At 42.8% G+C, this 11681-nt stretch overlaps 1 protein-coding gene across 1 annotated transcript in view; it reads right to left on the reverse strand.

The window, feature by feature from the left end:
* Window positions 1-10171, reverse strand: part of Rttn (rotatin) — a 165977-nt gene extending 155806 nt beyond the window's left edge. The window contains exons 1-7 of the mRNA XM_060376958.1: window positions 9885-10171; window positions 9407-9594; window positions 8286-8463; window positions 7527-7616; window positions 6278-6368; window positions 4101-4215; window positions 582-732 (exon numbers count right to left, since the gene is read on the reverse strand). Of these exons, the coding sequence (XP_060232941.1) occupies window positions 582-732; window positions 4101-4215; window positions 6278-6368; window positions 7527-7616; window positions 8286-8463; window positions 9407-9594; window positions 9885-9915 (844 nt within the window). The 5' untranslated portion in view covers window positions 9916-10171. The remainder of the gene's footprint in view (window positions 1-581; window positions 733-4100; window positions 4216-6277; window positions 6369-7526; window positions 7617-8285; window positions 8464-9406; window positions 9595-9884) is intronic.
* Window positions 10172-11681: the final 1510 nt, after the last annotated feature.

Consider the following 11681-nt stretch of genomic DNA (forward strand, 5'->3'; position numbering starts at 1 on the left):
ATAGATTATTAAAAATAAAGAGAAATAATCTTTAAAAAGTGTTTAAGCCCTCTGCAAAGAAATACATTCCTTTTTCTGAGAAAATCCTAGAAAATAATAAATCATGAATGCTGTGACTTCCTATGGTTAGAATTACATTGACCTTTCCTGACCCACACAACCACATGGCATATGAACCCCATAAACCACCTTATAAACTTGTTAAGGAAAGAAAAGTTGTTCAGATAAAAATAAGCATGCTGAAAATTATTACCTACATCACATACATAGGCAGTGTGAAAAGCCTTAAAGTAAACCCCTTTAAACCGGCACCCGCCTTAGATATGTGCAACTATCCATTAGCACGCGTCTCTCTTCCTTAGTGCCCAACCTCAATCTTTATGAGAGTCTTTTGTTCTTACTCTGTTTGTTTTATATAAACAAGGGGGAGGGATCTCAGTAGTTCTGTCATTCACCTGCCTTCTATTCAAGGATCCAGTAACACTTCTGGAGTGGGAACTTCAGTAGTGTGAAATGTATACACAGTAAACTCTGAAGAAGATAAAGAATATCATTGTCTGCTGAACAGATAAGCAAAGTACCTTGTTTATTCGAGAAAAGGTTGGGGTCTCGGTAAAAGTTGAGTCTGTTTCTTAAACATGTGCACAGCTGCTGCAAACAGGACACCGACTGTAATGCAAGACGATGCTTCCCGTCTCCTCCAAAGGCCAGCTTCACCAGACACAGTAGGCCCTGAGAAGAAGGAAGGCAGTCCTGAGACAGAGAGCTCAGGTGCAGAGAACTGCAGACAGGTTTGCTCGCCAGACCCAGGACCCCAGCCCGTGGGAGGCAGAGGCAGGAACTGCAGACAGCCTTGGTCTTGAAGGCAGAAGTCGGGTCTGCATAGCAAGTTTGTGAGCATACATAACAAGACCTAAGTTTCTAAAAATTAATGTATTTAGGCCTACATGAAAAAGAAAGAAAAATGTAGCACTTAAGAAAATATAAGATGTTCTGGTTTGAGCTTATCAACTCCATGGTAACTATAGCCCACTCGTGTTTTTACAGCTATATAACATTTTGTTGTATGAATATATTGCAGATTATCTTCCATTCTCTGTTTAGAACATTGCACTGATAAAAATACACTATTTGGATCTGCTGAAAAAAAGAAAAAAGTGAATCATTTAAGAAAAAGTAATGTTGCAACTTTTGATGATGCATGAGAAACTGGGGCCAGACAGACAACACTCTTGCAGCAAGCCTGACACCCAGAATTCACATGAACTAAAGCAAGAAACCAAGTCCACAAAGCTATCTTCTGACTGCACCATAAAAGGCACACAGACAAACACACAGCATGAGCACTTATACATGACAGTGATAATAATTAAGTATAATTATTCAGAAAAATGTTTGAAAAAGATACTGGTAAAAATGACGGCAACGTCTAAAGTAGTAAAATCTCAGTGGGTCAAGGCCTGCTGCAGTCCAGCTACTCAGACAACAGTGCACTGAACCCATGCGAGTCTCAGACCAGCCTGAGCAGCACAGCCAGACCTCATCTCAACAATGCTGTCTAAAAGCTGACTAGGAATGTGAAAAATGCTCACCAGCTATGAGCACTTGTTGCCATGCAGAGAGCCTGGGTTCAGTTCCCAGCACCCACAGGGTGGCTCACTCCATAACTATAGTTCCAAGGGACCTGATGCCCACTTCCAACCTCCACAGGCACCAGGCATGTGTACACATGTGGTATATAGACACACATGCAGAAAAACACTCAAACACATAAAATAAGAAGAAATAGTGTTTCCTATTTCTAATATCTATAGAACACAGCATCTGGGAGAAGGAAAGCGGTTTCTCCCTGAGGACACTACATACAGAGGCACAGCAAGACTTCTGCACCTCACACACTTCACAGTCTTTGGTAATGAACAGCTTTTTTGTTTGTTGTTTCCATTTGCCATCTGTGATGGAAAGTGCTCACTCTTCCAATCACTGGGGTCCACTCAGCCTCAGTGAGAATGAAGAGCCAGCCCTCTCCCCACCTCGGTCTCTCTCTGCTGGAGAAGAAACAGACTGCACGGAGGGAAAGCACTAATCAGTGCTGCTCACTGACAGCACGTCTCTCCAGAGTGGTGTGCTCCTGCAGTGCTGTGCTCCTGCACTGGTGTGCTCCTGCACTGGTGTGCTCCTGCAGTGCTGTGCTCCTGCACTGGTGTGCTCCTGCACTGGTGTGCTCCTGCAGTGGTGTGCTCCTGCACTGGTGTGCTCCTGCACTGGTGTACTCCTGCAGTGGTGTGCTCCTGCAGTGGTGTGCTCCTGCACTGGTGTGCTCCTGCAGTGCTGTGCTCCTGCAGTGGTGTGCTCCTGCACTGGTGTGCTCCTGCAGTGGTGTACTCCTGCACTGGTGTGCTCCTGCACTGGTGTGCTCCTGCAGTGCTGTGCTCCTGCACTGGTGTGCTCCTGCACTGGTGTACTCCTGCACTGGTGTGCTCCTGCAGTGGTGTGCTCCTGCAGTGCTGTGCTCCTGCACTGGTGTGCTCCTGCAGTGCTGTGCTCCTGCAGTGCTGTGCTCCTGCAGTGCTGTGCTCCTGCAGTGCTGTGCTCCTGCACTGGTGTACTCCTGCAGTGGTGTGCTCCTGCAGTGCTGTGCTCCTGCAGTGGTGTGCTCCTGCAGTGCTGTGCTCCTGCACTGGTGTGCTCCTGCAGTGCTGTGCTCCTGCAGTGGTGTGCTCCTGCAGTGCTGTGCTCCTGCAGTGCTGTGCTCCTGCACTGGTGTACTCCTGCAGTGGTGTGCTCCTGCAGTGCTGTGCTCCTGCAGTGGTGTGCTCCTGCAGTGGTGTGCTCCTGCACTGGTGTGCTCCTGCAGTGCTGTGCTCCTGCAGTGCTGTGCTCCTGCAGTGGTGTGCTCCTGCAGTGGTGTGCTCCTGCAGTGGTGTGCTCCTGCAGTGGTGTGCTCCTGCAGTGGTGTGCTCCTGCAGTGCTGTGCTCCTGCACTGGTGTGCTCCTGCAGTGGTGTGCTCCTGCACTGGTGTGCTCCTGCAGTGCTGTGCTCCTGCAGTGGTGTGCTCCTGCAGTGGTGTGCTCCTGCAGTGGTGTACTCCTGCAGTGGTGTGCTCCTGCACTGGTGTGCTCCTGCAGTGCTGTGCTCCTGCACTGGTGTGCTCCTGCACTGGTGTGCTCCTGCAGTGCTGTGCTCCTGCAGTGGTGTGCTCCTGCAGTGGTGTGCTCCTGCAGTGGTGTGCTCCTGCAGTGGTGTGCTCCTGCACTGGTGTGCTCCTGCAGTGCTGTGCTCCTGCAGTGGTGTGCTCCTGCAGTGGTGTGCTCCTGCAGTGGTGTGCTCCTGCAGTGGTGTACTCCTGCAGTGGTGTGCTCCTGCAGTGGTGTGCTCCTGCACTGGTGTGCTCCTGCAGTGGTGTGCTCCTGCAGTGCTGTGCTCCTGCAGTGCTGTGCTCCTGCAGTGCTGTGCTCCTGCAGTGGTGTGCTCCTGCAGTGGTGTGCTCCTGCAGTGGTGTGCTCCTGCAGTGGTGTGCTCCTGCAGTGGTGTGCTCCAGCACTGGTGTGCTCCTCCAGCATTATGCCCTAAGCGTAAAAGACCCTCAAAGGCTATTGCTACCCACCCTGAAAGTTAAGGAATTATCAAAGCTCTTCTCTCCCTTACATTGCCCATAAATGGGGCTGGGGATAAGTCTCAGTGGATAAAGGCACTTGCCATGTAACCTGGTGACCTAAACTTGATTCCCAGAACCCACAAAAGGTGCAAAGAGAGAATTAACTCTATAGTTATCCTCTGACCTCCACAGGCAACTCTGCTGTGTGTGTCACCACACTCAACAAGAAATTTAAAACTTTAAATTTAAAAAGGAAGATAATCTAAAAATGAGAATTTGAGACAAACAACACCAAGTACTAGATGAGACTACTGCCCACTAAAAGAGCTGTAACTGTACAGTTAGAGAGAAAGCAGGTTAAGTAATTCAATACTTCATTTCTTAAATATTAGTACAAGTTTGCTTACCAAGGACTATTATTCTGCCATACAATTTACTAATTTGTGGTGAGATAAGATGTTGATTGATTTCAAACCTAAAACAGTTACAGAGGATGCTCACCTGAACAATCCTTGGCCTCTGAAGAAAAATCTCGGCAGGGAAGTCTTGCATGATCACGTCCTTCAGCAGCTCACAGGTGTTCCAGATCAGGGTGTGGTTACTACTTCTCAAAGAGCTAAGACAGAACAGAGTCAGACTTCAGAGAGAGGGCTCCTACTCCTGTCTCTGTAAGCGCACAGCATAACATCCCTGCTAACACCTTAGGCCCCAACAGAGGCACACTAGTCCCTGGATGCATCCTCCATCCTTTCTAGTCAGCTCTACGGAGGTGCTTCTTCCGTGTTCCTGCATTTTGTAATACAGGGACTGCTTGCTGGCTTTGCATCCTCCACGCACCATCCTTAGGAACAGTACATCACATTAACCACTTAATGTGGAGACTATCACAACTCTACCAAATGGGACTGGGGAGTCAAATACAACTTTCTAGTTAAAAGAAAAAATGAGAGCCTGTACAGTGGTACTTTCTGGGAACTCGATTCTCTAGTCATCTTCACTACTCTAGGCACCCCACACTCCTTAGCTCCCACTTACCTGAAGATGCAGCAACTGCACATAATCTCTCTCAAGAACTCAACTGGAGTTAGTCTTCCTCAGCTACTGCCGCACAATCAATAACAACCCTCTCTGAGGTGGACACTACCTTGTTGCAGGACATTTGAGCACATCTAGAAACCCAAGATTGTGAACTGTAAAAACCTGTTTCTAGTTGTGGAGTGGCTTGGCCCTAGCACACATTTAATCCAAGAACTTTTTGTGAACATAGGTCAAGAGGTGGAGTAAGTCAACATATTAAAGAAAAAAACAGAAAATGAGAGGAAGTCTGGAGGACAGATAGAGAGACGTACAGATAGTAGAAAGAAGGGACATAGTTTGAGGGATTTTTAAGACAGTGTAGAGAAGGAGAAGTGGCTTTTTTTTTTCTGGGATGTCAGCTGAATACAAAAGTCAACTGCCTCCTTTTTCTGCTTCTCTGAGCTAGTAGGCTTTCACCCCAACATCTGGCTCTGCAATCTTTATTGGTAAAAATCAAACGTTTGGGATTTTGTTTGAAAACAACACTACTTCTTCAACATTTTTCCCCAAGACAATGATGTAAGTACTACCAGAAGTCACCTGTATCCTGCCTTAACTCTTTCAAATTTGATTTTTCATCTAAATTCACACCTTATGAAAAGAAACAAACCATTTATTGTGATTCAATTAAATTGTATCAAGTGAATATGGATATTAAAAGCAGTAATTGGGACTGGAAAGAGAATGCAGTATTCAAGGGCACACACTCCTTTTGCAGACCCAATTTCAGTTCCCTGCACCCACATTAACCAACTCACAAGTAGCAGTAACTCCTGCTCCAGGTGACTGGAACCATCTTCTGGATTTCCCTTGCACCTGCACTCACACAGGCACAAACCTACACACAGACATACTAAATTAATTACAACTACAAAGAAAACTTTCTCTTTTTTTAAGACAGGGTCTCACTATGTTGCCCTGGCTAGCCTCAAACTCACAGAGATCCACCTGTCTCTGCCTCAAGAGTACTAGCATTAGAAGTGTGCCACTATGGTCAGTCCTAAAATTAATATTAAAAACAACAACAACATTAAAAAAAAAAAACAGAACTCTGAAGGCTTCTATAAGTCAGCCAATACGCACCAGAGACAGTCAATGCAGCTATCTCCAACCTTCCCGGCATCATTAAGTTTGTCTCCTAATGGAGCCACCCATGTTTTAAAATATATTCTACCAAAAAGAGTATGTTTAATATTTCCATTGTTCTTCATGAAGAGCACAAGAAATGAGCAACCAGACAATCTACATAACTAGAGACGTGTCATGAAAGACTATGTATGATTCCAACCACAAAAGGAAACTGGGTGTGACCCAGGTGTTCACAGCGCAAGGGAGGGGAAAGGTGGAGCAGCAGGAATTCAAGGTCATCCTTGGCCACACATAGTAAGTTTGAGCTACCCTATCTGGAGAAGGGGGGGCGGGGCATGTAGATTGCACAAAGATATAGACATACAACAATTTTCTAGCTTGCTTTTATGAAATATAAAACTGTACCATGTTTCAACACTTGTTACCTTTTCCAAATGAAAACTTATGGTGATAACTATCAGATTTAATGACTATAAAGAACCAAAAAGACCTGTAATATATCAAGATTGTACCATTCATTGGAGGAAAGAACATGTCTGTCTGTTGTGGTCAGTGGTAGCCAAGGAAACACAGAAAACTTCAGCCACTTCACAGTCGGCTTTCCTGTTAAAGGAACAGCAAAACTTAAGGTGTCAAAGAATCAAACATGACAGTGTGTAATAATACGTCAGATGATTTGAAAAGAACATGGAACTGTTAAGTGCAGAGATTATGATTAAATTTCTTATTTTCCCAGACATAGGAAGTATACCATTTAAACCTGCTTTCGATGCTTCTTGTTCTCTTATGTTGTTATTCAGCCTCTATGTTGCCATGAAAGATTTTTAAATCAGAGGGTTTCCAAATCAAGTTTATGTTAATCCTTGACATCAGATATTTCCTTCAGCACACCCTTTCATCTCAACTATAATATGTAATAAAATGTTAACACATGCACTTTTTAACCATTCCTTGTCACCTAGGACAAATTTTCCAACTTTTCTTGGTGTCTTAGTTGGTAAAATAGGGACACGAATAATACCATTTTCACTGTGACTTCGTAAGTATTCATTCTCTCCTTCAGAGATCCACACTGGGAGCCTGACACATTTTTAGCATTGTTTCAAGTACTGAGGACAGATGAGTGCTCACAGCTCAGGGCACTGGGAAAATGTATATTTAATTTGCTAGGAAGGTCAATCAGAAAGTTCTTTACCACAATGGAGGCATAAAGAGCAGAACTCAGACATCATGCAACCACAGCCATGTACAGGTTAACTTTGGTCAATGTGAAACAAGCTAGTTATCTTGTGAGCAGAACATCAGCTTTCTCTAGGCAAGTCTGTAGGGCATTTCACTGATGACTCACTGATATGGGAGGGGTCAGGCCCTGGAAGGTAGTCCTGGGTGGTATAATAAAGTGGACTGAGAAAGCCATATAGCACAAGCCAATAACAAGCATCCCCCCATGTCTTTGCTTCAGTTCCTACTTCTAGTTCCTCTTTGATTTCCTTCATGATAGACTATAAGCCAAGATGAAATAAACCCTAGAGAGGAGACTCCTGGAAGAGAGCTCTAAATCAGAATGTCCTAGTCTTATGTCAACTGGCTGTAAGACAAACCACACAGACTCAAACCTAAACTAAGTCAAAGCAATGAAACATTTAGCTTTGTGCTAAAACTTTCCAGCCTGACCACACTATATCTTCAGAGTAAAGGAAGAAGAGTTCATAGATTTCTTTTTTTTTTTTACAAGTCAAACACTTCCCTATGTATACACACCCAGTGGTCCTGGTGGTACTTCCATCTGCTGGAAATTACTTTTGTCTTGGGGAAAATATCCTGTTAAAACTTCAGGTTGCTGTGACAATTCTGAAAAGAAAATACATTAATTACTATGTTAACAATTCACCTGATAAAATGAAAATTACTCCTTTTAAATTGCATTATTTTCTCTCAATCTTTCAATAATTACTAAAACTAAAAAAAGAAAAAGCAATCTAACTTGTTCTCTGAATATTGTATCTTCTGAAACAAGAAAAACAAATAACTGTCCAGCCAAGTTCCAACTAAGGTGTGTTTCCTCTTTTTCACTGTACGATAAACACAGTTTCTAATTAAAATGATTAGTAACTGTGTATATCCATGGTGTATACAATGAATGATGGCTGCCCCCCTAAGTACTCAAACTTTATAGTACCCAGTTACTTTCATTCTCACTGAATATACTTGGAAAAAGATCCTTAAAATTAAATTAAATTAAAAAGTAGGGAGGATTCATGAGCTGGCAAGATGCCTCAGCTGGTAAAGATGCCTAGCCTCCAAGACTAAACTGCCTAAACTTAATCTCCAGAACCCACACTAGTGGAAGAGAACTGACTCCAAGTTGCCCTCGTCCTTCCTTCACAGGCATGTCATGGCAGACATGAATTGCACACACATACACTCATATGCATACATAGATACACACACACACACACACACACACACACACAATGTAACAAAGAGTTTAAACAAAATACAATACAGAAAAGCAGTTACCAATTTTATCAGTTTGGTAAGTGGCAGAACACAGGACAGGAACTTCTGACGGAAGAACAAAAAGTCCATCGAGAATGCCATCAATCTCCGCCTGAATTGCTGGTTCCACATTGGGACGGAGCTTAGATAAGAACTCTACTGCACCAAGATCAATCAAGTGTTGGACTGCTGGGGGATACTACAGTAAAAGAAAAAGTCTTGAAAACAGCCATGAACACAGAAATCTCTAAACTTCATTTTACCACCATCAAAACATCGTTATTTTGACATATCAAATATTCCATGTTTTGAAAAACAAATTCTGCATTGCTGTGCTCTAGAGTAATCAACTTCCATGAATAAAGAATAAAGTAAAACAGACAAACTTAGGAAAGAAACATAATTAAGAGACTCTCTGAGCACTAAAAATATATGCTACCAATTCCTATTTTATTTTTAAATGTTTTATTGTTAACATAGTAACCTTAGAAAATGGGTTTCATTATGACGTTTTCACACATATGCATCACTGTACTTTTTCTCCCCATCACACACACACACACTGGCTAGCCCCTGCCTCACAGGATCCCTTCTATGTCCGTATCTTTATATATACATATGTAACACATATAATATATTAAGTCACTTTTCCCTACAGGTACTTTATCCTATCCTTACTGTAAATCAAGATGCAAAAGTTACCAGAATCCCCCATGAGAACAGTGATTTAAAGGTTTGAAAGGTTGAACTTTTTTTGGTCCTGGAAACTAAGTTACTTTTAAAGTAGGTACAGAAACAGAAATAATTTATTTTCAGGAAACGGCATTATATGCATTGTTAACTAAACATATTTAAATGTACTCATTTTAATACTGAAAAGTCTAATTTAAACATGAGATATCAGAAAAAATATGAAAAACTGGGCAGCAAATAAATCAGACAAGAGCAGAATTTAGTAGTTCTACTTCAGGGCACAGTACAAGGCAAGATAGGCTATTTCAACAAATGACGAGCAATATTTACCCAAACGAGTTCAAATTCATCACCTCTGGTAGTCTTCAAAAGAAATTTAAAATCCCAAGTATGTCTTTCAATAAATGCTAGTTAATTTAAACTGTAGTTACTTTATTTCAAAACGTTACCTTAACCAATCTGCTTAACAAGCTCAGAACCTCCTCTTTCATTGGGACGGATGGGAAATTGAACCATTCGAGCAAATGGAGAAAAAGCAATCTTTCCTGAATCAGGTCAGCATAGCAGATCAAGTTGTGCTCGATCTTGCACAGGATACTTTTGAGGGCTCGTTCCCTGATCTCCGCCAGCTGATGGCCTGTCAGAGAAGTTTGCACAAAGTAATTTTATCTCCCAATTCTGAAGAGAGGACCCACCCATAACTTATTCTAAATGTGCGTGGTTTTTTTTTCTGGAGACAAAGCGGGGTGAAAATAAGCCGCGGGTGCGTCGGATGCGGCCGAAGATTCTACAGTGTGAGAAAGTCCGCGGGCAGATCTGGGCAAGCAGGAGCCAGGAGCGGTGACCGCGGGACCCGGCCGCCGGAACCCAGCACCACCAAGCAAAGATCCGAGGGCTCCTCCGACCCTGGGCAACACAGACAGTTACCAAGCTTCCTGATGAGCCCCGCCAGAACCATCTCGTCGCCACAACTTGCCGCCGACGGAGAATTAAACTGTCGCGCCACAGCGTCCGACTGTGATTAATGTCCCCCGAAAATTCAGTCAATAGGAACAGAGGTTCCACGACGTCTAAGCTAGACACCCCTTGAGTAAAGAGCATTCCGTGAAATGCTCCCAATGCCTCCGTCACCACACAAGTTTATAATCTCTCCTCGTTACTACTGCTCATTCTCTAAACCGCAATCTCCTCCTAAGAAGCCGAATTAATAAAGGGTTTAAGAAGAGGTAAAACCCTCTTCCGCCTCAGTGCGTGTCGGGAGTTGTAGTTCTGGCTCAACCTGGCGCCCTTGCAGAAGTTCCGGACACGCCCTCTGATACCGAGTTCCGGCTTTCAATCGCGGGCTGTGAAGCGGGTGCTTGGTCCCTGGCGGCAGTCCAAGACTCTAGTTCTCTCCCCTCCTTCTGAGAGGGATTTGTTCAGACCTTGCCAATCTGAATGTTTAGCTTTCTTGAGCTTGGGTCTTGTACTGTGAAGTTGCTCTTCCAACGCCCTCCCCGATTATTAAATGACTTAAGCTAGAAAATAAAACTGCAAAGTTCTGCAGTGTCTGGGATGCCTGACCTCAGGTATAAACAAGACACAAAAGGAAGGGGGAAAAGAAACCAGACACAAGGAGAGAAAAAACGAACTGCATGGAAAGAGTCTATTTGAATGCTTTCCAAGTTGATTTTTCTAACACGCACTGTAATCCGTCTCAACGAAATTACAAACGATAGTAAGAGCAATGGCAAAATTAAAATGATTTGCATTTTAGAGAGCATTGTGCTGTACTGTTCTTTTTAATTTCTCTAGGAAGGAAGGGAATATTAAGGTAGATAACCCATTCTTTCTTTTTTCAAAAAGAGGAAGTTTAAAAATCAGAAAAGTGCCCATCCAAAGTCACACCAAGTGAAAAAATTAAGGAACTAGTCTTGTTTCTTGTCCTCACTAGAGCAGTGCTGTGTGTGTGTGTGTATGTGTGTTAGATAAATGGAACAAGTTGAATCTTAGATAAATAAAAATTGTACTAAGCACAAAAAGTAGGAAAAAGGAATTCATACCTGAGAAAAATGTATTGTTAAAAGGAAAAGGATCCAGAGGAAATGTACAAAGAAAATGAGAAATCAATGTGGCAAATTTCCTTGAGAAGAAGAAAGGGGTAAGATGGTTGCTGCTAGTTTCTAACTATTTCTATTTGGTTTTCCAATAGAAAGCTCTACCAACCTTCCTCTACCTCTGGGTCAAAGCAAATCATGATTAATATGACAAATGGACAAAACACCCCTTCAGAACTGAGTAGTCAACCCAAGCACAAAAGATACACTTAGAGATTAGAACAAAGTGCACATGAACACATACAGATATGATGGAAATAACTTGTCACTGGTATTTCTAAAATCCAGTCTTATATGATGAATGACTAGGTGTGCGATGGGTGAAGGACAACAATACTGTGGAGAAGATATCAACACAAGCCCGCTGCCTTGCGCCCATTTAGGAGAAATAACTATTCTACTGTGTGAATGGTTCACTTATGTCCAGCATAAACATTTTACTTTTCAAATGTTGTTATTATTGCTGATTTCACATGGGTTAAGGTAAGGTTATTATTTCTTCAAAATGTTTGGAAGCAAATATGTTTTGTATTTTAGTTTTTTTGTTTGGTTGCTATTGGAACATTTATCTATACATAATGAAATGGTTTGAGCATGGGGCTCAAGTCTGGTGAGAAAAATATTTCTT

The sequence above is a fragment of the Meriones unguiculatus genome, chromosome 2 (genome assembly GCF_030254825.1).
Source record: "Meriones unguiculatus strain TT.TT164.6M chromosome 2, Bangor_MerUng_6.1, whole genome shotgun sequence".
Lineage (NCBI taxonomy): Eukaryota > Metazoa > Chordata > Mammalia > Rodentia > Muridae > Meriones > Meriones unguiculatus.